The sequence below is a fragment of the Lissotriton vulgaris genome, chromosome 10 (assembly GCF_964263255.1).
Source record: "Lissotriton vulgaris chromosome 10, aLisVul1.2, whole genome shotgun sequence".
In the NCBI taxonomy this organism is placed as follows: Eukaryota; Metazoa; Chordata; class Amphibia; order Caudata; family Salamandridae; genus Lissotriton; species Lissotriton vulgaris.
The window spans coordinates 69,715,622-69,741,670 of NC_141698.1; the positions used below are offsets into that span (position 1 = coordinate 69,715,622).

At 46.1% G+C, this 26,049-nt stretch overlaps 1 protein-coding gene across 1 annotated transcript in view; it reads left to right on the forward strand.

Annotated features, from left to right (window-relative positions):
• The window catches only part of RPL3L (ribosomal protein L3 like), an 88,390-nt gene that overhangs the window by 14,547 nt on the left and 47,794 nt on the right, over positions 1-26,049 (forward strand). Inside the window, exon 4 of the mRNA XM_086940514.1 lies at positions 15,253-15,388. Within this exon, the coding sequence (XP_086796640.1) occupies positions 15,253-15,388 (136 nt within the window). The remainder of the gene's footprint in view (positions 1-15,252; positions 15,389-26,049) is intronic.

Genomic DNA, 26,049 nt, shown 5'->3' on the forward strand with positions numbered 1-26,049 from the left:
CTGAGAAGGAACTCTCTGCTTCAGATTACAGTAACACAAACCATGCAGATACAATACACTGAAAAGGAACTCCCTGCTTCAGATTACAGTAACACAACCCCTACAGATACAATACACTGAGAAGGAACTCTCTGCTTCAGATTACAGTAACACAACCCCTACAGATACAATACACTGAAAAGGAACTCCCTGCTTCAGATTACAGTAACACAAACCATGCAGACACACTAGGGTGAGAGGGAACTCCCTGCTTCAGATTACAGTAACACAACCCTACAGATACAATACACTGAGAAGGAACTCTCTGCTTCAGATTACAGTAACACAAACCATGCAGATACAATACACTGAAAAGGAACTCCCTGCTTCAGATTACAGTAACACAACCCCTACAGATACAATACACTGAGAAGGAACTCTCTGCTTCAGATTACAGTAACACAACCCCTACAGATACAATACACTGAAAAGGAACTCCCTGCTTCAGATTACAGTAACACAAACCATGCAGACACACTAGGGTGAGAGGGAACTCCCTGCTTCAGATTACAGTAACACAACCCCTACAGATACAATACACTGAGAAGGAACTCTCTGCTTCAGATTACAGTAACACAAACCATTCAGATACAATACACTGAAAAGGAACTCCCTGCTTCAGATTACAGTAACACAACCCCTACAGATACAATACACTGAGAAGGAACTCTCTGCTTCAGATTACAGTAACACAACCCCTACAGATACAATACACCGAGAAGGAACTCCCTGCTTCAGATTACAGTAACACAACCCCTACAGATACAATACACTGAGAAGGAACTCTCTGCTTCAGATTACAGTAACACAAACCATTCAGATACAATACACTGAAAAGGAACTCCCTGCTTCAGATTACAGTAACACAACCCCTACAGATACAATACACTGAGAAGGAACTCTCATCTTCAGATTACAGTAACACAACCCCTACAGATACAATACACTGAGAAGGAACTCCCTGCTTCAGATTACAGTAACACAACCCCTACAGATACAATACACTGAGAAGGAACTCTCTGCTTCAGATTACAGTAACACAAACCATTCAGATACAATACACTGAAAAGGAACTCCCTGCTTCAGATTACAGTAACACAACCCCTACAGATACAATACACTGAGAAGGAACTCTCTGCTTCAGATTACAGTAACACAAAATATTCAGATACAATACACTGAAAAGGAACTCCCTGCTTCAGATTACAGTAAAACAACCCCTACAGATGCAATACACTGAAAAGGAACTCTCTGCTTCAGATTACAGTAACACAAAATATTCAGATACAATACACTGAAAAGGAACTCCCTGCTTCAGATTACAATAACACAACCCCTACAGATACAATACACTGAGAAGGAACTCTCTGCTTCAGATTACAGTAACACAACCCCTACAGATACAATACATTGAGAAGGAACTCTCTGCTTCAGATTACAGTAACACAAACCATTCAGATACAATACACTGAGAAGGAACTCCCTGCTTCAGATTACAGTAACACAACCCCTACAGATACAATACACTGAAAAGGAACTCCCTGCTTCAGATTACAGTAACACAACCCCTACAGATGCAATACACTGAAAAGGAACTCTCTGCTTCAGATTACAGTAACACAAAATATTCAGATACAATACACTGAAAAGGAACTCCCTGCTTCAGATTACAGTAACACAACCCCTACAGATACAATACACTGAGAAGGAACTCTCTGCTTCAGATTACAGTAACACAACCCCTACAGATACAATACATTGAGAAGGAACTCTCTGCTTCAGATTACAGTAACACAAACCATTCAGATACAATACACTGAGAAGGAACTCCATGCTTCAGATTACAGTAACAAGAATCAAGCAGACAAAACATGGTCAGACGGAACTCCCTGTTTGAGATTACCATAACACAAACCAAACAGTCACAATAGGGTGAGAAAGCACTCCCTGCTTCAGATTACAGTAACACAACCCCTACAGATACAATACACTGAGAAGGAACTCTCTGCTTCAGATTACAGTAACAATTCAATCAATTTTCAATTTGTAAGCTTTATTCGACATTTTGTCATAAAAGCATTCACCTAACCCTATACAATAAATACTATTTATAAAAATACTTCTAAAAATACATATTAAACATTTGATGTCGAACAAGACATGATAAAAAATCATAAAAATACAATCACATTATTACAATTTAAGAAACACATTTCATAGGTTAAAAAACATACAGTTTGTCGCCTTAAAACAGGTTGGGGATATACATGATTCCATTATGATACAGTAGCCAATAGTGAACGGGTACGAATTAGCCACGACCATGCAAGGTACTTTGCTACACCAACCACATGTAGTGATGTACAATCTGATTCCAGTATCCTGAGGGCTTCAGCTTGGCTACGAGTTCCGAACTTTAAACATAGCGGTTTTAACCACTTACGTCTAGGGGCCAAATACAGTGGACAACAAAACAGAAAATGGGAGATGTGTTCAGTTTCCCCTTTACAATGGTGGCAGTGTTCATCCCACGTCTGGGACCAATGCTTCTTAAATGCATTTAAGGGTAGTGTGCCAATGCGAAATTGGAAATAGAGTTTCCTATCATACGGTTTTTCAATTAGGTCCCAAAAACCTTCGTATGATGGATACATTTTTAAGTTTAAAAAGCGAGAAGTTATCTTTACATTTGTACTGTCACTAAACATTGCAGAATATGTCATCTCCCAATAAAGATCTTTTAGGCTTTCCTTTGAGGGGAAACAAGATGGGTCTTTATTATCCCATAGATCGTCCAGTTTCAATGCTATAAGTAAACCTCGCAGCTCCCTTAACCATGGGATAGTGTGGAAACGATCGAACTTGATAACATCCATCAATGCTGCTGCATAGTGGGCTAGCTCAGGGGTTACCATAATTCGCCTCCAATACAGGAGAGGTCGAAGCCTTGCTATGTCCACGACTGATTTTCTGCCCAGGTCTAGTTTTAATGGAATTATTGGGGTACTTTGGGGGACCATTGTGACCCCTCTCAGGAACTTGTTTTCCTCTCGGCCCAAATTAGTCAGGTTTGAAAAACCCCATAATTCAGAGCCATATAGACAGGCCCCCAGGACCTTCATGGAATAAATTTCCATGACACAATTCAGAGGTTTTGTCAAGGAGGTACGGTGTCTCAGCGAAATAGCACCTGACAACTGTCTAAATTTTAGAATAGTTGTGGTTATATGGTGATTCCAACTCATGTTTTCTTGCAGAGTGATGCCTAGGTATGAAAAAGAGTCCACTCTTTCCAGGGTTGTTCCTTTATATTTTATTACACCCCTAAAGGAGGATTTTTGATTAAGGCACATGAATTTCGTTTTAGTGGTGTTTAATTCTAGGCCCTTCTCATCACAGTATACACCAAAGGCATCTACTACTTTTTGTAGCCCACTGGGGGTGCGGGAAAGTAGTAATGTATCGTCCGCAAACATGAGAACTGGTACACGGGAGCCGGCTATTACGGGGGCGTCACTAGCAATCTTCTCTAGATGTTTCACAATCCCATTTATATAAATGGAGAAGAGAGTTGGAGCTAGGACACACCCTTGTCGTACCCCACGTTCAACCGGAAAGGAGTCGGTTACCTCTCCTTGCTTGCCCCATCGTATCTTTGCAAAATTATTTTCATGTAGGCGAACAAGGAGTGTAAGCAACTCCTGTTTTATTCCTGCATCCGCCAAGGTCTGCCAAAGTTTTTCCCTGGGAACTAAATCAAAAGCAGCTTTCAGGTCTACAAAAACTGCATACAATGTCCCCTTCTTCAAGGTGACATTTCTCCAATAGACCGTTAAGAAATGGAGAACTTGGTCGATGCTACTGGTTAGGGGCCTAAACCCAGCTTGGTAGTGTGACAATATGTTATTTGCATCGATCCATTGCTGCAGTTTGTTTTGGACTAGTCGGCCCATTAGCTTCTGAGATGTATCAATTAGACTAATGGGTCTATAGTTTTTAGCCAGGGAACGGTCACCTTTTTTGTATATGGGAATTATTTCAGCTCCCTTCCATGAGGCAGGGACTTCCCCTCCCATAGCCACTGCATTGGTCAACATTGTAAAATAGGTACACCAGGACTTCCGGTCAGACAAAAAAATGTCAGCCGGGATGCCATCCATACCTGGTGCTTTCCCCCCTGCTATGCAGTCTAGTACAACACTCACATCCCTCTCAGTAAATAGTGGTTCTTTGTAGTAGACTTGTGGAGGAGGGCTAACATTATTAAACATAAGATTACGGGCATACTGTGGTTGAAAGTATTCTACCCAACTGTTTTTTGCGACATTATTTACAGGCTGGGGTGCTATGCCACCCTTAGCCCATTTTACTGAGGCCCAGAAGCGCTTTGAATCCTTGGAGGCACAGATCTCCTTAAGTTCCTGCCAACAATCCTCGTCCCAACGCTTTTTGGCCAACTTTTGTACCTGTCTGTACTGGTTTCTCGCCAGCCTTACATCTTCAGGTCTTCCTATTCTTAGTTCCTTCCCAAGTTTGTCTCGGGCTGCCCTGCAATTCTTATCATACCACCCCCTTGTTTCTTGTGGTTTCTTCATTTTACCTGTAGAGATTTTTTTGCGGAAAAAACTTTGAATTTTAGTAAAAAGTATCTCATGGGCGGCCATCATGTAGTCTATAAAATTAATCTGCCCATAATGTGACTTAATCTTAGCGACTTCACCCACTACTACTTCCTTCAGGGTCTCTATTTTGTCGAGGTCTTCTAGGAGCATGTTCCACTTCAAGTAACGAAAGTTATTAGAACATACTAGGTCCTGTGTAACCATATAGTCCTCTCTGGGATGCTCATTTATATCATGGAAGGTATGTAGTGTCAAGCACAGCGGATTATGGTCGCTTTCAATCTTGGCCTTCACTTCCATGTCTTCCAGTTTATCCCAGAGCCTTACATCTAGGAGTATATAGTCTATCCTGCTGGCTGATCTGCCATTATCAAAGGTATTTTCCCCCATAAAATCTGACGCTGTCCGGCCATTCGCTGCTCTAAGTCCTCTTGAGAGACAAAAACTTTTCAATTGGATTGCTACCGTGCTCCAAGTCTTGATTACGGGGATGTCCAGTTGAGGTATGCCCCACTTGGAATCCTCGTCTTCAGCCAGGACCTTATCCTCCTCGCCCAGGGGCTCGAAGGTAGTGTTAAAATCCCCACCTATTATTACATGTGAGGGGTCTGGTAGCTGTTCAATATTCATCTCTAGGCACGATATGGTCTCTGATGATTTTCCCCTGGCTACTCCCCTTGCATACACATTAAAGAGGGCTAGTTGGTAGCCATTTTGCCAGATAAAATCAAGTGCCAAAATATCGTTAGACGGTATAGGCCTTTTCTTTACCGAACAATTCAAGATTTGGCGTACCCAAATTATCAACCCCCCCGAGGGGCGTCCCACTCTATTGCTAATTGCCGGGACAAAGAAATTTAAAAACCCTTGTCTAAAAATTGGTATAGTCGACCAAGTTTCTTGGAACATGATGATATCGAACTGATTAATAAAATCAGCCCAATCAGGGATATTTAACTTATTAGCTATTCCAGCTATGTTCCATGAAATGATTGACAATTTTGGTTTAGCCTGCTGGGAGTACGTCTGCACAATATAGGGGATGGTTGATGTTTCTGCAGGATCTGCTCCTAATATTACATTTTTATTCAATTCTGATAGCAGCTCAACATTTTCCAGAGGATTTTCCTGTTCGACATGGGCTCTACTTTGTTCTTCCGAGCCGGAACTACAAGGTTCGTCTGGGGCTGGTCTGTAATCATCTAACATCAGGGTCTTACCACGGCCTTGATCCGACCACATATTCAAGGTAGCGGGTGAAACAAATTCGAGTCAATCACACTCATTCAGATCCGTTAACACAGAGTATTGATTATCCAAAGCTAACCCCCACTCACATGCTGGATTAGTTCTAGCCTTTCTATTTCCCACTACTGTCCATTTCGTTCTTAATATACTTGGTTTTGCTACTAGACCCCTTCTACTATAGAAGAAGTCCAGCGTCAGTGGGACTATTTCAGCTGTCCTACGTTGTGGGGGGAGAATATTCCGTAGGACATCAGGCAGAACATCGGGGCCCTTAAAATTCAGGACCACACAATCCCCTTGAAATTTCTTTGGCTTGGTACCTATCCACCTAACTCTCCTTGCTGTGAGCAGATCGTCTGATAATTTTTCCTTGCCCCAGGGGGATATATGCATGTTACTGCTCAACCACTGGAGAGCCTTATTTCTAAGGGAATCAGGGGACTCGATCTGACCAGTTTTCAGCAAAGGAGTGTTAGCTAGTACTAAAATGAGGGGAGAGGCTTCGACGATCAATTCTACTGGGGCAAATTCTGTGCTTGGTGTCTCAGTAATGCTATTGCCCATTGATTGGGCTGGCTCAGAAGGTAGATTCATGTCAAGAGCAATATCGTTCCTAAGAGTAGCATGTTGGACATGGTCTGAAGAGGCTTGTAAGCCAACATTCATGGTCACCCCTGGCAATAATTTTCCCACAGACTCCATTTGATCAATTTTTGAGGCAACTAGATTTGGTAGTTCACCCACCCCCTCATTGGTTTTCCTTAGGAGCGACTCTAGCTTGTTGACCTTAGTAACTAATTGGTCAACCTTCGATATTAGGGGTTTCATTATACCTAATAATTTGGACTCTAATGTGCCCATAAGCTTAATTAACAGGGTGTCCTTCCCTTCTTCATTTTCATAGTCCTCCTCCCTTATCCCATCCTCTTTCTTTCTTTTTGCTCGTCTAGGTGGGGTTGTAGGTTTATTTTTAGAGGAGCGTAAGCCTCCTCTTCTAGGTGGCGCCTTAGTAATCCCTTTTTTTGCTCTTGGAGCGGGGACAGGTGTTGGGGTGGTATTAGATTCTATGGCTTCCTCCTCAATTGTCACTGATTTCTCTTGATCTTCTAGATTAATCAGATCTGTGAAGGGATCGGATTGGTGATCCGTAGAAGTCAATGAACCATTAATTTCTAGGTGCTCAATCAAAACTTCACTTTGGTCGAAAACAATAGGGTCATCAGTTACAGGCTGGGGCACCCCTGGTTGATTGATTTGGGCACATGGGGGTGAATCCCCCATCCCTAGGGAGGTCCTCCGGTTGTTATTAATTTTGGTCACTACCTGGACTAAATAGTTATGCATGGTATTTGCCGGGGTGACAGGCGTTTTTTGTTTGGACATGATAGACAAAACAACAATTGGTAGCAAGATCCTAGCACTGGTTAACTATCAATACGCTAGCCACACAGTAGATGCACAATAAGTTTACCTTGCCACTAGTCACTTTTAAAGGGGTGGAAGTTAGAGGGTAGGTCCAGTCCAGTCTCTCTCGGTCTCGAACGGGCTAAAACGGGCCCGCCCTTGGCCCGGGCTTCGCCCGGCGTCCCGCTCGCGTCCCGCGAGACGGGGGTGATGCGCTATTTGTGCGCCTCCTGGCGCGCTGGCGACGCTGATGACGCGGCGTGCGCCGCTAGGCCTCCTGGGAAATGGAGTTCCCTCGACCGCGCTCCTCTCGGTCACCTCGTTCTCCCAGGTGGTAGTGGAGACGGGCAGCGCGAGGCGGGAGGCGGGAGGGCAAAGCAGCAGGCAGCAAAGACTTTCCCTTGTGGGTCCAAGGTGCGTGGATGCAACAGCGTTTCTGGTGGTAGAGGTTCCCCCCCTCGACCGGGGTGATGCGCTATTTGTGCGCCTCCTGGCGCGCTGGCGACGCTGATGACGCGGCGTGCGCCGCTAGGCCTCCTGGGAAATGGAGTTCCCTCGACCGCGCTCCTCTCGGTCACCTCGTTCTCCCAGGTGGTAGTGGAGACGGGCAGCGCGAGGCGGGAGGCGGGAGGGCAAAGCAGCAGGCAGCAAAGACTTTCCCTTGTGGGTCCAAGGTGCGTGGATGCAACAGCGTTTCTGGTGGTAGAGGTTCCCCCCCTCGACCGGGGTGATGCGCTATTTGTGCGCCTCCTGGCGCGCTGGCGACGCTGATGACGCGGCGTGCGCCGCTAGGCCTCCTGGGAAATGGAGTTCCCTCGACCGCGCTCCTCTCGGTCACCTCGTTCTCCCAGGTGGTAATGGAGACGGGCAGCGCGAGGCGGGAGGCGGGAGGGCAAAGCAGCAGGCAGCAAAGACTTTCCCTTGTGAGTCCAAGGTGCGTGGATGCAACAGCGTTTCTGGTGGTAGAGGTTCCCCCCCTCGACCGGGGTGATGCGCTATTTGTGCGCCTCCTGGCGCGCTGGCGACGCTGATGACGCGGCGTGCGCCGCTAGGCCTCCTGGGAAATGGAGTTCCCTCGACCGCGCTCCTCTCGGTCACCTCGTTCTCCCAGGTGGTAATGGAGACGGGCAGCGCGAGGCGGGAGGCGGGAGGGCAAAGCAGCAGGCAGCAAAGACTTTCCCTTGTGGGTCCAAGGTGCGTGGATGCAACAGCGTTTCTGGTGGTAGAGGTTCACAGTAACACAAACCATTCAGATACAATACACTGAGAAGGAACTCTCTGCTTCAGATTACAGTAACACAAACCAGGCAGACACAGGAGGGTGAGAGAGGGAACTCCCTGCTTCACACTAGCACAAACTCTACAGATAGAATAAAGGGTATGTGAGGCTCCCTGGTTTATACAGATCACAGTGACACAAACTACACACACAGGTTAAGATGCGCGGGAGCTCTTTTCTACATAGAGATCACAGTTAAGCTTTATTGTGGGGGAGCTGCCAATGTAGATAAATAAACATTGGTTAGGAGCAAAAATGTGTTTTGGTGTTAAAAATCACACAGTGCCATAGTAGTCTCTGGCACTGAAGGAGACTACTTTGTGCCCCTTATTAAAGAGCAGAATGCCGTCACTCATAGTGAAGTTAGCCAATGACTGACGTGGGCTGACCCTTTGTGCCATATTATTTGCTGTAGCAAGTAGAAGAAAAATGTAAATGACACAGCAACAGACCAATGGATGAGGAGACCTGGCTGAAAGCCCCTATAATTAGATATCATTTTAGTAAAATCAAAAGATCTTGGCTAATGCCAAAACAAAAAAAACATATGTGCAGGTGCCTGAATTTTACACCAGGGGCTAACCGCTGGAGCTGCCAAATGCTGCAGTTGCTGAATAGCAAGACTGTGAAATGTCAAGGCTGTGTAGACTACACTCCACCTCTTGCCTCTTTCTTCACCCACGTTACACTTCCTGTATCTTTTTTTCACTCATGCGGGTTCTGTTTTTTTATCACTTTTTTCTTACTTTTTTCAAATCCTTCTTTTCCTCCTTCTGTCTTCCTTTTATCCCTTTCTCTAGCTCCAAGCCTGTAATGGCAGAGTTTTTGGCTTTATTTAGCAGTGATATAGATCATTAGTCTTGCTCGCATCTAGTATAGGTATTCTTAGCCTGTGTTGGCCCTTTTAAGCCCTTTTTTCCAGACCTACAAGAGGATAGCTGCTTAATATGCCTTTATTCTTGACTTTAACCTGTCTATTGCCTATTGGCTTTGACATATTAGACATATTGGTATGGTTTATGTAGGTATTCTGACAGAGCTAAGGAGCATTTTACCCCTTTCAGGCCTACAGGCCTAGAGCTAGAGAGACTCCATCTTGATGGAAGCAGAGAGGCTTTTTAGGGCAAAGGCAATGTTTTCAGTTAAGGCTGTTGTGCTAGAGGGAAAATCCAGTTAGGACTGCTTCTTATCCGAGAAATGTGTTTTTCTCTTGGGCCCAGACGTAACAAGCAGATGGCCACTGCGGTTGCGTGGAAGCCTGGGAGCTGGCACAGGAATTCGGTAGGAGACAGCCCTCCGGTGGAAATTTCCATGAGGGGAGAGGAATCCATATTAGTGAGCTACAGGAGAGGAGGAGTGGTCAGTTCAGTTTTGGAAGTCAGTGCAGCGTGGTGTGCAGTTCAGTGTGGTGCTCAGAACAGCTTGGAGCACAGGACTGCTGGGAGCCCAGAACAGCTTGGAGCTCCGAATAGCTTGCAGAGAGAGAGAGGATGTCTGCTGGGAGCTGCAGAATAGAGTGCAGTTCTTGAATGGAGAAAGAAGGCAGACGATTGCTGAAGATGAGGAGAGAGAAAGCAGTGCAGAGAGCATCAAAGAAGGCTGTCAGCTGGAGCAACTGAACCAGAGGCGTGGTGATGTGGTGAAGGAGGGAGAGACAGAGAGAGCCCTAATCCCACCAGAGGCAGAGAGAGAGCCCTAATCCCACCAGAGGCAGAGAGAGAAATCTTCCTTCTAATAGGTGAGGTAGTCTGAATTAGTTACATTTACACTTTATGTCCAATCTTTTCCCTTTCAGCGGAGTGTTCGTGTTATGTTTAATCTTTTCTCTTTCAAGCGGTGTGTTCTACCTATAGTCTTTGTCATATCTGTGTGAAGGTTTATATTGTACTAATAATAAATGACCCCATTAATTAGTGAATTAGTGTGCATGAGTTCTTTTATGATAAAGTTATCCTGGCTTCAAGCCAGTTGCTGTTGAGCCACTGATGGATAAGGGGGGTAGGAGCGCTTAAATCAGGAAAGAACTCAGTCACGTAGTGTGTATATCTTTGTCCTCATACAGTAAGGATAATCTTTCCTGGTAAGTATTACTGTTTGAACAGATGCTACCCCTGATCAGGTAAGTAATAGTGAGGGAGAGAGGAGACTTGCAACCAAGGGACTAAGTTAGTACACCATCCCATAATATTATTGTAGTAGCAGACCCTTAGTGAAGATAATATCCCAATATATATATATATATGTATAGGTGTTCATAGGAATGTGGTCGTCGTTGATATGCGGCGTTAGTGAGAACACTGGGGGGTCGAACCAGTGCCGATACCCACAGGATTGTGGCTTGAATAAGTGAGAACGCCAGGGAGGATACTGGCGCTTAGTTTCGCCAGATTGCGAACAGTTTGGAAAAGGGAGCATTGGGTTCTGCAGGCCCGTGTGTAGACACACCGGATTGTGTGTCAGATCTGCCCTAGGGTAGAACGGTCTGGGTCAGGGTGGCCGCGAGACCAACTGATGTGAATAAGTGTGGTGTAGGGTATGGATATCCCTAGTAATCAGTGAGTATTCTTAGTATCCCTATAGATTTAGTGGTGTTCTTAATAATATGAGCTTGTATATTGCGAGTTCCCCATCCTCAGGTAGGTACCAGGTGCCTGGATATAGGTGGTCCTGGGGAGGGAAGGTGAGTACGTTCTGGCTGGGTTGGAGGGGCCCCTGGGGGCTGATCCCACCTACTCAGAAAATCCAGCCATTACAAAGCCTGATTATGAAAAATTAGTTTCAGGCACCAACATGAGACGCAGTGCAAACCACCTGCACAAATTAAGCAGGGGGGTCTTACTTTTCCCTAGAGGATATAGGATCGCACAGTAAGGAGTAGATGAGCTCCCATCCCCTTTCATGGGGTAAGAGGAGTTACGAGGAAGCTCCTTGCCCACATACCCACTACTAACACAAGACAGGTGCACAGGTTTCGGAGTTAGCTCTGCACATTGTAGCTTACAGCAACACGCGTAATTGGTGTGAAGGATGGAGCTCATTGCCCCTAAGAGTCCAGTCTCAGGCCTCCATGCAAACATGTAGAGGCATATTTACAAGCCTTTATCGCCACCACAACATCACTTTTCTGATGTTGGCGACAGGGGATTTGCCTTATTTACAAGTCAGTGTTAAGCCACTTAAGCCGCTAGGCAGCTATAAGTAGTGCCAGCGCAGGGGAACATATACAAGGATACGGTGCAGCCCAATGTTTTAAAAGTGGCGGAGCGCAGTGTTAAGCCAAGAGGCTAACATCGCACTCTGCCACTTCTTCGCAAAAATGCCCCCCTAGTTCCCTACTTTGCAAAGCTGACAGTAACACAATTCATGGAGGCGTGTGCCCTCTGCCCTGATGAGCTCAGAGTAACACAAATCATATTATATCCGAGTGACGTGAGCATTTAATAGCATAAGACATAGCGACCTGGGAGTGAGGCTAGCTCCCCGAAGAGCTTGCAGTCGTAGAGACACCAGGGGTGGGTGGCAGCTCCTTGTCCTAGAATCAGCAACACAAGCCTACAAACATAGGGGCCAGCTCCTGGGCACAGCTTGTCAGAGCCACTGGCAAAATGACATTTCGCTGTTTTTGCACTCCCTTTCTCCTGACAGTAGGGGCATTTTTAGGCCGTTATTTGCCATCTGGCACCACGATCTAGCCATCTGCTTATGCCCCAAAAGGCAGTTGTCTACAGTGGCCTTAATGTGTAGCCCCCCGTTTCCAGAAAGACATTCCACAAAAACACAGGAGATGCGAGGGAGCTGTTCGTGTGAAGAGTTTGCAGCACCCCAAGGCTCGAAGGCACAGGCTGTAGCTCGGAGGGAGTTACCTGTCCTGAATAACCGACTAAAGAAAGGCGTCCAGGTACAGCAACTGAAGGAGATCCATGCCACCCCGGCCGGCTTACAATCTGAATTAGAGGTAGGGGCATGTAGGCGTCCGTTCTACACCTCCAAAGGTGCCATGACTGCCGGGCATGGTAGTGAGGTAGCTCAGAGTCAAAAACCACCAGAATCATTCTTTTGGTAGACATTTTGACTCATTTACTGATAATCTTTGCAGAATTTCAGAAACCTGCAACAACAAAAAAAGAATTTGTTAGTTTGCAAGGGCAGTACAATGTACTATTTTATTTACATCATAAGGTATTTAATGACTGGATCCATAAAAAAATTCTCATACTTCATTAGGTGTCAACTAAAATGCTGAATTTGTACCACTTTTGCCATTGCCGACCAGAAAAACGTGTGAAATGATGTGCTGAATGCCTAACATTAGATTAATAATCGGTATACAAATAATAACGGCGGCCATTTTCTTTTATGAAGTTATACTGGCAAAATAGCCATATGATTTTTTGGGTCTATATCATCAGTAACTTTGTACCTTATTATTAAGCCCTGTGCAAAGTTTCATGTTGGTATCACATTTTGCACGACTCTAATGCTAAGCTACCTAACTATGGGATCCTGGCATACCTAAAACATGTTTTGGTGCTGATGAGAATGTTGATTTCCTGCTCCCAGCCCAAAGGTGGCTGCTTGTATTGTGATGGTGGCCTGATGTATCTCCTCCAAGCTCTGCCCCACATGGGAGGCATGGGAAGTCTCCCTGGCTGGTTGTCCTTGGAGCAGCAGCAAAGAAGATGTCCTAAGGAAGCTGCTTTAGGCACACATCCACCTTTAGAGATGCTAATAATATGAAGGGATGCGATCACCAACAGGGGAGGGGTCCCTAAACCAGTGGTTAATTTGGAAAACAATAAGTGCCAGGACCCTCGTCAGGAGTGCACATCAGCTTGCACCATCCATTACCCCTGCCAGCGCTGCATTTACAGCACCAACAAACCTACTAACCATTACACTCCTACAAGGGTGACAATTCAGACTATTCCAGGTCCCCAAAACTATATGACTAGCTTGTGTGGTACGTACTGGTGATTGTTAATGTAGCTTAAATTAATAAACAGCTGTTGTTGTGCTTGTGCCCAAATGTGGAAGACAGTGACTGTCACCAGCACCGGTGCTAAGAATTAAGGGGCATATTACCAAGCAATAGCGATAATTATCGCTATTGCTTGGTTAGAGACAAAAATGTACCGCTGCGCAGCGGCGATTTTTACCGCAAATAAACCTTGGTATTACCAAGGTTTATCGCAAATGCGATAAAAATCGCCGCAATGCATGAATATCGCTGAAAAGTCAGCGATATTCATGCATTACCGAGCTAATGCTCTTAGCCATGTTATCCACCTCCCATTGGATAACATGGCTAAGAACTGCTCAGGGCAGGTGTTAGCTTTTGGAGATATTCGCTCTTAGCGCGAATATCTCCAAAAGTTGGTAATAGGAGATAGCGATGTTAGCAACTGTTTTCAGTCGCTAACATCTTGGCACGCCCACTTTGCATATCATTAGTGATAAATATCACTGACATGCAAAGTGGGGCCCAAGATGGTCGCTATCTCCTACTAGCTGTCGCTAACTGGTGTTAGCGACAGCTAGGTAATAGGGAGATCATTTTATCTCCGCTTTCTTGGCTTTTAAAGCCAAAAAAGCGGAGATAAACCCCCTTGATAATATGCCCCTAAGTTCTGGTGCCGAGCACCAGAAACCACTGGCTCAAATTAAGCCCTGCCCTATACCTTTTATATTAAGAAGAGTGAGTTAATGGTCACTGTTCTGGCATAAACACAGCCTGAGACCATTCACTAAGCAATTGCCCTGTCTGAGAAAAGGAAAGCGCACCATTCTGATTTCAGAAAACGTTTGGATTTATTTTCTCACACTCTGGGATATCCTGACAGGAAGATAGTTCTGTGTATCTTTATTGTGATTCAATTGTAAGAGCAAAGACAGAAGCTGAGACTAAAGGCCTGCTTTTGAGTATGTTGGATTCTAGGCGCTTTTTATCACACCAGATAAATAAAGATACTTTGGGAGTACACTATTTATAAAATGCAATAAACTACACCTGTTATACTTTTTTGGGGATAACATGCAGATATATACATATGTAAATCCCGTTTAGCCATTCCTGAACCCTGAAAAAAATGTCCCTGCTTTAAAAAATAGCCATCTATAAACCCAAAAAACCTTTACTACCCCCTTAACTCTACCCATCCCTCAACCCTAAAAACCCCTTCCTACCCCATAAGGTCACCCTTTCGTAGACCCTGAGTACTCCTTACTGCTCCATTTAAGTGACATCACATAAAAAATATATAAATGTTAATATATATTTCAACATATATTTATATGTAAACAATATATACATAAACATGACATTAAGTCACTCAAATACATTAAAAAAAAACTACTTACCTGTGATGTAAAGTATCTCAGTGTAAAGATACTAGAAACGACCCTCGAGGTACTTACTTACGATGTAAAACAGCGACACACTTACATGCGATGCACCGACTGTGATGTAACGGTAGCACACACCACCCCATACAGGCACAGGGCATGAGTTTATATTTTGCAGGTAGTAGTAAGGTGCCTGGTTTACACAAGGATGAAGTCTTGTTTTTTCATTATACCTGACAAAGGTCGTGAATGTAGATACTGCTGGGAGGAAATGTATACATTGCGTAGATCGATGAAACTCTGTACTGTATATTTCAGGTACAAGAGCAAGAAGAAAGCTTTCACCAAGTACTGCAAGAAGTGGCAGGACGAGGAGGGAAAGAAACGATTGGAAAAGGACTTTTCAACGATGAAAAAGTATTGCAAAGTGATCCGAATCATCGCCCACACACAGGTCAGGACTGGAGTCTGCGGAGGAGCGTAGAATGTAAGAGAATATCTAAGTAGTTTGGCTTTAGTACCTGATGAGAAGGTTTTGCAAGCCATTAGGATGTGACCGCCAGGGTGGCGGTCACATCCTAATTCACACGGAGGGACCGCCACTGCCCCTGCAGACGGTCCCTCTTCCTCTGGAGTGGCGGATGGTCGCAGGTCAGTCCGCCATCCTAATAGGCCCCTTAGTTATGCATGCCTTACATTGATGTGGGGGTCCTGTTTCAGAGCTGGGGGAACTTAAGGCCACCTCACTGTATGTAATTACTGCCTCCTTCTTAGCTGAGGTTCACTAAATATAAACATGTTTCTAAGGCTGTGACGCTTCAGCTGCTTGCCAGTGTACGACTTTTTTTTACTTTAACACTACTTCAAGGTGACGGAGTACTGTTCTCCATCGCTTTGATGGAGTAAATACCCGTCCGACAAACTCTAAAACAGGTCCTCACCAATTAGCTAATATTGCTCATTTTAAAGAAGCAGATATGTGTGCCGTACCCTAAACAAAGTGAGCAACTGGAAATGTAGGAATTTTGCAGAAGGAAACACAAAATATCGCATATATTATGCCCATGGTGGGTATCATGGTGCTGAAGAACTGGCTAAGTCAGTGGTACTGATGTTGCCGACCTCGGGAGGATGAAAGATGAGTGAGCCTGATAGGTGGGCCATCGGGTTCCAGTGATGGGTGCCTTACCCCTATTTGAAACAGGCCAAATTATTATTATTATTATTATTATTATTATTTATTTTTGTAGAGCGCATAGTCACCCTGAGGTATCCCAGCGCTAGGAACCCTATCTCTTAAATTCAGCAGGACCGAGGGCAAAACACCCATCCATTTCCCTATGCAGTACCAACATTTGATAAATGGACAAATCGCACTGTGCCTCCCAGGTGCATGAGAGAATGCTTTCTGTTCGATAGGGCCATTATTAATTTCACACTTTGGGAATTTGTTTTTGCAAAACAAAATACTTTGCGCAGCGGCACATCAGCCATGATGCCTGCTAGACATATGATCAGTGCCTTCAGTGGATCCCCCACAGCTGCCTCTCCACTGAAGGCACAAAGACCCCCCCAGCTGGAAGGATCTTTAAATGTGATGGGCAGTCTTCCACCAGACAAGCAAAGGTCATGTCCTCTGCTGACCTTGCAGGCTGGCAGGACGCCCATCGGTGCCTCAATTACCCTGTTAATCTTGTGTTGAGTTGTGATGCTTAACGTTTTAGTGCATGCAATAATAACCATATTGCACTCCACGGGCCCGATTCACAGAACTAACTTAAGACAAAATCCTAAACTTACTACCATTTATTCATTTTGGTATTCACAGAAGGCACTTACTCATTGATGAGTAAGTGCCTTCTGTGAGTATTAAATGAGTACGGGCCAGATGCATCAAGGCATTTGCGACTCGCAAAGGCCGAAATTCGCAGAATTTCGGCCTTTGCGACTCGCAAGCGGCCTTTTAGCATGATTTGCTATGTATCAAATAATCGTAATTTAAGGAATCGCAAAAAAATGCGATTCCTTATTTTGCCATAGCATTTAAGGAATCGCATTTTTTGCGATTCCTTAAATGATATGTATGTAACTATTTGGAATTGCGATTTTGTGTTAAGAAATCGCAAATTACCACCAACTTGTACTTGGTGGTAATTTGCGATTTCTTTTAAAAATGCCCTATTTGGCATTTGTGAGGGTTGCATGTGACACACATACATGCCCATAGGGCATGTATGTGTGCCACATGCACACACATGTAAATTTCAGGGGTGCAGCAGGGTGTCTTTGAGACACCCCTGCACCCTGGAAATAATTCTCAAATTGCGATTAGCTAATTGCGAAATCGCAATTTGAGAATCATTGCACTATCATTCCTATGGGCCTCCTGGCCCATACGAATGCATTACAAATTATTCTTTATTTGCGAATTTGCAAAATGCGAATTCGCAAATACAGAATAATAAGGAATCGCTAAAAAATAGCGATTTTGTACATACATACCATTTTGCGCTTTCTCAATAGCGATTCGCAAAAAATCGCTATTTAGGAATCGCAAAATGGATGCTTGATGCATCTGGCCCTAGGTGCCTTCTGTGAATACCAAAATGGTAGTAAGTTTAGTATTTTGTCTTAAGTTAGTTCTGTGAATCGGGCCCTACAATATTAAGCATGTCTATCGGTAATTGAACCAGGATGTTTGAAGTCATATGTTAGATTAAGAGAGAGCTCAAGGAACTTAACTAGGTGTCCAGTGTTGCTAGGAGAGGAGATTCTGGACTATAACTGGATCAAGCACTGGCTGCTGACGGATGTTAAAATGTGTTCTTAATTACCAGAGGAAAGGGCAACATCTCCAAGTAGCTAGGGTGCCACCATGCACTGAATGATTCACATGAAAGGTGTCACGCATCTCCCATTTCCGTTAGAAGGTCTCATTTAGCAGAAAAAAAACCTGCAAAGGACAAAAGAAATTCATTGACAATGTTGCCATTCTTGATTGAAGATGATGATTAATGCAGAAGTAAGCAGGAAGGCACCAATTCCCACCGACATTAGAAAAGAGGAAAGAGCAAGGCAAAGATACCAGCAGGAGATATAAAGGAAGAGCCAATTGTGAGAAGCAAAAATCAGAGACAAAAACAGTAGCAAGAAGGTGTTTAAAATGTTGAAGAATAAAGAAACATAGGTTGCAGTGTATACAACACTCCTAAATGCTGCTTTGTATTTGTTTCAAAGGGGATCTGATATCACAAAAAAGGACTCATTTTCCTCTCTTGGAAAAAGCGGTCCATAGGACTTATCCACCAGTGGCGTCCCGTAATGTGACTGAGCAGTGGGGATGGCACACACGTGCACTCTTACTTACCAGTGCACACTCATACATCCCCGACCCATCCATATGCCGACTCACTCACATAGATCCATTCACAAGCCCATGTACGTAAACCCACCACTGTAAATGTAAATGTAAATGTACAGGAATTTATATAGCGCAAATCACCAACCGGTCTCTAAGCGCTTGCTTAGGGAACCCGTCCTGGTATTCCCCTGTGAGATAACCCCGGCAGGGTATCCACAAGGTGAAAGCCAGGCATCCCGCCGCGAGGGGCCGTTGTGGAGATTAAGCAAGCTATTGCCCAGAGTTGCAGAGTGTGAACCCATGAATCGAGTAGGCACCGGAGCGAGAATTGTCGAGTCCATGGACATTTTAGGACTCAAGACCCCGCCGAGCCGGGAATTGAACCCTGGTCCCGGGCTGACCTCTGCTTCCAGGTCTGCCTCCTCTAACCAGTGAGCCACACTTCACCACTCACAAGCACATTCAAACATATGCACCCATTCACAGCAATCACATGCATTCATATGCACACACACACACACGTACATACCCAACATTCAATAAACGCTTACTGGGCCACGGGCATGACAGCAGGATGCGAAAGGCTTCAGGGATTACTGAAGGCATCATTGACGGAAGGCGGTACTGAAGTTCAGCTTCCTCCTTTTGTTGATTGACCTCGTCATGGGTCAGTCAATGAGTGGAGGACCTACCATAACTCCTTACAGAGTGGGATGGGGCCACTGAGAGTTGCTGGCCCCACCCCACTCTATGAGTAGGCAGCATTGATAGGAAGTCAGCCCTGGTGATTTCAAGGCTTAAACCTGAAGCATTTACTAATATAGTAGGAAAGACCCACAGGGAGGGACCTACCTACCTACAAAGGGAGAGGGGGAGATCTTGGAGTGGATAGGCCCTAGGAATACACTCTCCCTTAGATACGAAACAACCAAAACAATGGGTATCTCTTGCCTGACTCTAGAATTCTGCCTTTTATGTGAAAACACCCATCACTGTAGAAAAAGGAATCATTTTATTTTTATATTAAGACCCTTACCCGCTCTAGTAGTGGCATGCTTCATCACAGGGTCACATCCTGGCCCCTAAAAGCCAGGATGGGCTAGACTGTATTTCAGGGAGCACTTAAGATATTCTTGTGACTAGGGAAAGCTAAAGAAATAAAAACATCTCATTCAGACTAAGTCATCCCGTTATTGTTAGTCTGGGCGGGTATGGATTAAAAATTATCACCAGGGGTTGATGTAGGATGTAATGGTCCTATGACCCTCAGTTTGCAGTAAACATGTTTCTTCCACTGCTCTGTAATATGGTCCAGGGTTTTTATCAGGATGTTTTCAGCGTTCACTGTCCCTGTAAAACATTAGATTTTTTTTTAAATATAACATTTCATGCAATACTAAATTGCATGCAAGGCAAGTGATTCTACTCTCCTACAACCAATGTAATTTAGGACAGGCCTCAGTTATTTGATAAAACGTACACAATCTAAGTACCATTCTTGCTGCCATGTTTTGGACAAGTTGTAATCTGTAAGTGTCTTGGTAGACAGGCCTAGATAACAGGCACTGTTATAGTCAAGCTGTTAGACCTGGCTTTTTGTGCGAGGCACTAGATGGTGAGGCAAAGAGTAGCTTGGTTAACACCTGTGTGGGACTGTGTAATTCAATTGTTGGAGGGCATATTTTAAGTCCCTGTTTTCCAGACCTATGCCAACACCTGGTGGTGTGTGAGTTCTCTGATCCCACGGAGCTCACGATGGTAGCAGACCTTTGGATGTATTCTAGAGGGTCGGAAGAAGCATCTGGGGGTGGTCCCAAAGTGGTAGCTCAGTTTTTCCCCAACCAAGTGAGGTAGAGGTAGGGGAGTGTTATGGTAGCCCAGATAAGTCACAGAGTAGTGGGAGAGGTGCGGGCTCCCATGTCCTGTCTCAGAGAAGAAGGAGTGGGAGTGGGCTGTGTCCAGAGGTGCTCAAAACTCAGTATCAAAGCCTGGTTGGTTCCATGAGGGAACCCCCAAGAGGGGAGCCTGGTCTGTAACAGGAGGCCATTCCCTGACAGGGATCCCAAGATGTCAGGTGAGCTGGGTGGGTCAGCTGTAACAAGCGTCCCACCGGTTCTGGTGTCTGGCAGCAACCCCCAGTTGGGAGGGTGCATGAGTCCAGAGAGAGGGGTGAGAGGGGGGGATACAGTCCCCAGTGGAAGGACCAGTTGGTCAGGGGTTGTCAGCTCTGAGGTCAGAGCACCCCAGGACTGACCCTGGTGAGGCCACTTCTGGCCTGGGGGTGTCTTCATGTTCTGTCAGGTGGACTGGAGGCTGAGGACCTGCGCCAGGCGCACTCTTGCACAACTCCTAAGGAGTGTGTTTCCCTTGGAGAGGTTGATGTACCCCCCCCCCATAAGTCCTGATTTGCCAGGCAGAGGTCCAGCCTTTTAGTAAAGATGATTTTTATATTGTCTGTTTTAAAATAGCACTTTTGGATAGTGGGTATTTTCTTGCTTAGCCATCCTGGGTGCCTCAGCTGGTTTGTGGATTGACTGTCTGGCTTTGGAGTGACAGGGGCTGGGGATGTGCATTCACTGTAGACAACCACTGTTGGGATTGATGTGTGTCCTGACTTCCTGAATGAGTCACAGCTCGGCTGAATAGACCTGGGCTGCATTTAGAGTAGTGGGGGGAGATTTCCTTGCACCTGAATGGGCCTGGTCTGCCTTACACAATGCTTTCATGACCTCCTGCCATGAAGCTGGACCAGAGAGGGCAGAACTGGTTTTGACTGAGCACAAAGCCTCTCTGTCACAAGAGAACAAAGAGAAATTGGGTATAAATATTGGGGCCCAGACCCCAGAACTTTAGGTTACTTCTGGACTCAAGAGGAACCTCAGCCAAGGAAAAGAGCTGGGAAAGCTGAAGGAGAAGTACTGCCCTTTGCTTTGTGCTGTATGGTGTTGGCTTGCAGCAGCTTCTTTCTACCAAGGTGAGGAACTGTGTGTGCATCCTGCTCGAAGAAGATCTCCAAGGGCTTGAAGAAGAGCTTGCCACCTGTTCTGAAGTCTAAGGGACGGAAAGACTTTACGATACCCAAAAAGTAGAAATAGGTAGTGGTGTACCCTACAGGGAAACGTCCGCACATTCGTTAACGCATTGTAATGATCATATAGTAAAAGCATGAAATATAAATATCCGATTTAAAGTATTAGGTATGGGGCTAAGTTCGCCCTGAACACCTACTACCTAGAGGTGTTATTAACACACCTGGATGTGCAAACAATGCAAGGAAAAATTGAAGGGCTTTACCAGCACACCTAGTATCAACTATACCTTCCTCCGGTATCGGAGGAAGGAACTTTTTGCTGCGAGACACGCTGCCCAACAGGTTTCTGCTTACCATGGTGGGACCTGGGTAAATAATAGATGAGCATCAGGGAAATTGGTGATTCTCACGTGTGACGGCTTCTTAACAGGTGTGGCCAGCCGTTTACTCTGGTTATTTTTACGGACTGGACTAGAAGGAAAGGAGCGTGAACTGCTGCCAGTAGAACCGTCGGTGATTGTGAATTGATTGTTTTGGAAACTCATTACTGCCAACTCTATTTTGAACTTATTTGTTCAACACCGATAGCAGTGAATTTATTCTTTGGCATCTGATGATTTTGATACGACTTTTGGGGTAACATCCATCTTTGGGAGATTTGGAAACATACAAGTCTATTGGTGGGGTGTGACCAGGCTTGGTCCCTACATGGTTCCTGATCTCTTTTAGTACGTCATATGGTCCTGAACTTTGTGATACGAACTAGCTATATGCCTTGAAAAAATCTTTTGTAAAACAAAACATGTGGTGGCAAGTCGTGTGCTGGGAGTTTTTTTATGGAGAAACTGATTTTGGAATAAAAACAAATGAACAGCAAGATGACTAGTTGTTCTGGATTTTCTGTTTTGGAAGAGTATTATTGAGAATGTCCCTATAGCTTAATTAATGGGATTGTACAAACAGACGGTCGTAATACAAGTGTATAAAACTTAATAATTGATACTAGGTGTGCTGGTAAAGCCCTACAATTTTTCCACAGAAAGACTTTACCACCAGCTCCCCTGAACTGCCTTGCTGGGAGTTCTGACCTGCCAAGAGGTGTCGGTTGCAGTGTTGGGCCTCTGAAGGTTGTTCCTGTTGTGGGAACTGGAAAATAGGCACAACTGAGAGAAGTGTGACACATCCGCAACAATTTCCATCGCATTGCCGCTGTGCGAGAAGAATTTCCACACTTCGCCATTGTGCCACTGAAGAAACCGACACAGCTCCTGCCCATGGCTGGAGAAATCAGCACATGCTGAATCTCGTGCACCGATCTCCGAAGTCCGAGATAACTGCACCGATTCCGATGGAGGCCCTGCTGTCCGACTGCAAGAACCAGCGCATCGAGGGACCGTGGCTGGAGAGACCAACGCAGCGACAATATAAAAATCATCTTTACTAGAAAGACGCTACACTCAGGTCAGGGAGTCTGTGGGGTTTCCCTAACCCGGCTGTTCAATACAGCCGGGTTAGGGAAACCTAAGTGCGCATGTGTGTTTTGGTCTGCCTGAGACGGCCAGCCAAACACACAGGAGCACTTAGGGTGTGCACATTGCAGTCTCCTCCCCCTCCTATGCCTCGGCCCACCCTGCCACACATGCTGGCTAAGTCAGTGGCTTAAAAATAAAACATTAATGAAATATTGTATTATTTTTTTTGCCGCTGGCTCTGAGCCAGTGGGCTGATGCTCCTCCGCCCTTGCGGAGGAGCCGCCTCTGGGTGCTCTCAATCCCTGGGGATGAACTGCAACATTTTCCTTAGGCTCTTTAGTGGGGATTTCCTGCCAGTCTTACCCCATTCACTTGCTCTTCTACATGAAGAATGCTTATCCAAGAGAAGACCATGGTTCTTGAGCAAGCAGACAGGGCCACAGGGGGACACCCAGAATGGAAGGGTAGAAGCTCCTATTCGATGGATAGTACAAGCTACATATCAACACCGGCATAGTCTTGTGCATCCAGGAATCAAAGACCAGGAAGAGAGACTGAAGCATATGCTGAATCTCTTCTGGATGGTGGTCCAGTCTGAAGATGAGCTGGGAGTCACCTGCATAAGACAAATAGTTCAGGTGCCAAAGGTTCTGATGATATTAATCAATGATCACATGTGTATACTAAACAAATTTTTGGTGACCGTGAAGTTTCCCGAAGGACTCCTCATATCACCACTGAAGGTTAGGATCTAAAGTTTGAAGGTGCCAATGATTGAATATGACCTAATAGAAAAGATGAAAACCAGGTACAACAGCAGCCGCTTCGAGTGCATTGTTCTGTTTGTTTTGTAATGCTTGAATTTAACTTGTAGGTATAGCAGTCCTTTTCCTTGAGAGACTCTGTGGATAAAACAGAGAAGCCAGTTGAGCGATTGCTGGACTGGAGTCATGTGTTCTCTTGGGTGAAGGCAGAAAAGAAGCCTTGCAGCAGCATTTTGGATGAGTTAAATTTTATGAACGATGAATACGGGTGCACCATGGGATAGACTGTTGGCATAGTCAAGCATGGATATTACGAGTGTGAGGATGACTTGCAGTTTATGCTGATGTGCGAAGTATGGGGAGATGCAATGTGTTTTCATTGTGTTTTCATTTTGTAGAAGGCACTCTTTGTGACATTGTTAGGATGTGGTGTTAAGGATAGGTATGAATCTATGGTTAGTCTCCGGTTTCGAACTTCTCATTGTTGGAGGGGCTTCAATCAATCAATCAATCAATCAATCAAAGGCATTTATAGAGCGCACTACTTACCCGGAGGGTCTCAAGGCGCTTGGGGGGGGTGCTGCTACTGCTCGAACAGCCAGGTCTTGAGCTTCTTCCTGAAGGAGAGGTGGTCTTGGGTCAGGCGCAGGTCGGACGGGAGGGAGTTCCAGGTCTTGGCGGCCAGGTAGGAGAAGGACCTTCCTCCTGTTGTTGTTCTTCGGATGCGGGGGACGGCGGCGAGGGCGTGACTGGCTGATCGTAGATGGCGTTTGGGAGCGTAGAAGTTGATGCGGTTGTTGAGGTAGCTCGGGCCTTGATCGTGTAGGGCTTTGTGTGCGTGGGTGAGGAGGCGGAAGGTGATTCTTTTGTTGATGGGGAGCCAATGCAAGTCTCTCAGATGTCCGGAAATGTGGCTGTGTCGTGGGATGTCGAGGATGAGTCTGGCTGAGGTGTTCTGGATCCGTTGGAGTCTCTTCTGGAGCTTGGCGGTGGTTCCGGCGTAGAGGGCGTTGCCGTAGTCCAGTCGGCTGGTGACGAGGGCCTGGGTGACTGTCTTCCTGGTCTTGGTGGGGATCCACCGAAAGATCTTCCGTAGCATGCGCAGGATGTTGAAGCATGACAAGGAGACGGCGTTGACTTGTCTGGTCATGGAGAGGGAGGAGTCCAGGATGAAGCCCAGGTTGCGTGCGTGGTCTGTCGGTTTGGGTGCGGTGCCCAGGGCGGGGGGCCACCAGGAGTCGTCCCAGGCGGAGGGCGAGGCGCCCAGGATGAGGACTTCCGTCTTGTCTGAGTTCAGTTTCAGGCGGCTGGTCGTCATCCACTCGGCTACGTCTTTCATCCCTTCGTGAAGGTTGGCTCTGGCGGCGGCGGGGTCGTTGGTCAGGGAAAGGATCAGCTGGGTGTCGTCAGCGTAGGAGATGATGTTGAGGTTGTGTTGGCGTGCGATGGCCGCGAGGGGGCTCATGTAGACGTTGAAGAGGGTGGGGCTCAGCGAGGATCCTTGAGGGACGCCGCAGATGACTTCGGTGGCCTCTGACTTGACGGTGGTAGACGGACTCTCTGTGTTCTTCCGTCGAGGAAGGAGATGATCCATTCCAGTGCCTTCTCCTGGATTCCGACGTTGCTGAGGCGCTGCACTAGGGTGCGGTGGCAGACAGTGTCAAATGCCGCGGAGAGGTCTAGAAGGATGAGGGCCGCTGTTTCTCCGTTGTCCATCAGGGCTCGGATGTCATCGGTGGCAGCGATGAGGGCGGTCTCGGTGCTGTGGTTGGCTCGGAAGCCAGACTGTGAAGGGTCGAGGGATCCATTCGTCTCGAGGAAGGCGGCCAGCTGTTTGTTGACGGTCTTCTCGATGACTTTGGCTGGAAACGGGAGGAGCGAGATGGGGCGGTAATTCTTGAGTTCGGTGGGGTCCGCTGTTGGTTTCTTTAGTAGGGCGCTGAGTTCGGCGTGCTTCCAGCTCTCCGGGAAGGTGGCGGTGTCGAAGTAGGTGTTGATGATGTCCCGCAGGTGGGGTGCGATGACAGCGTCGGCCTTGTTGAAGACGTGGTGAGGGCAGGGGTCGGTCGGAGATCCGGAGTGGATGGAGTTCATCATGCGGACGGTGTCTTCGGTGCTGATCGGAGTCCAGGCGCGGAGGGTGGTGGTGGGGGGCGGTGGTTCGGTCGTGGCGTGCGTCGGTTGAGGGCTGAAGCTGTTGTGTATGTCCGCGATCTTGTTGTGGAAGTAGGAGGCGAGGGAGTTGCAGAGGTCTTGCGATGGGGTGATGTCGTTGTTTTCGGCGTTGGGGTTGGAGAGCTCTTTCACGATGTTGAAGAGTTCCTTGCAGTTGTGTGCGTTGTTGTCCAGCCGGTCTTTGAATGCAGTTTTCTTGGTGGCGCGGATCAGTTGGTGGTGCTTCCGGGTGGCAAGCTTGAGGGTGGTCATGTTGTCCGGTGTTGGCTCCCTTCTCCAGGCTTTCTCGAGGGCTCGGCAGTTCTTCTTGGA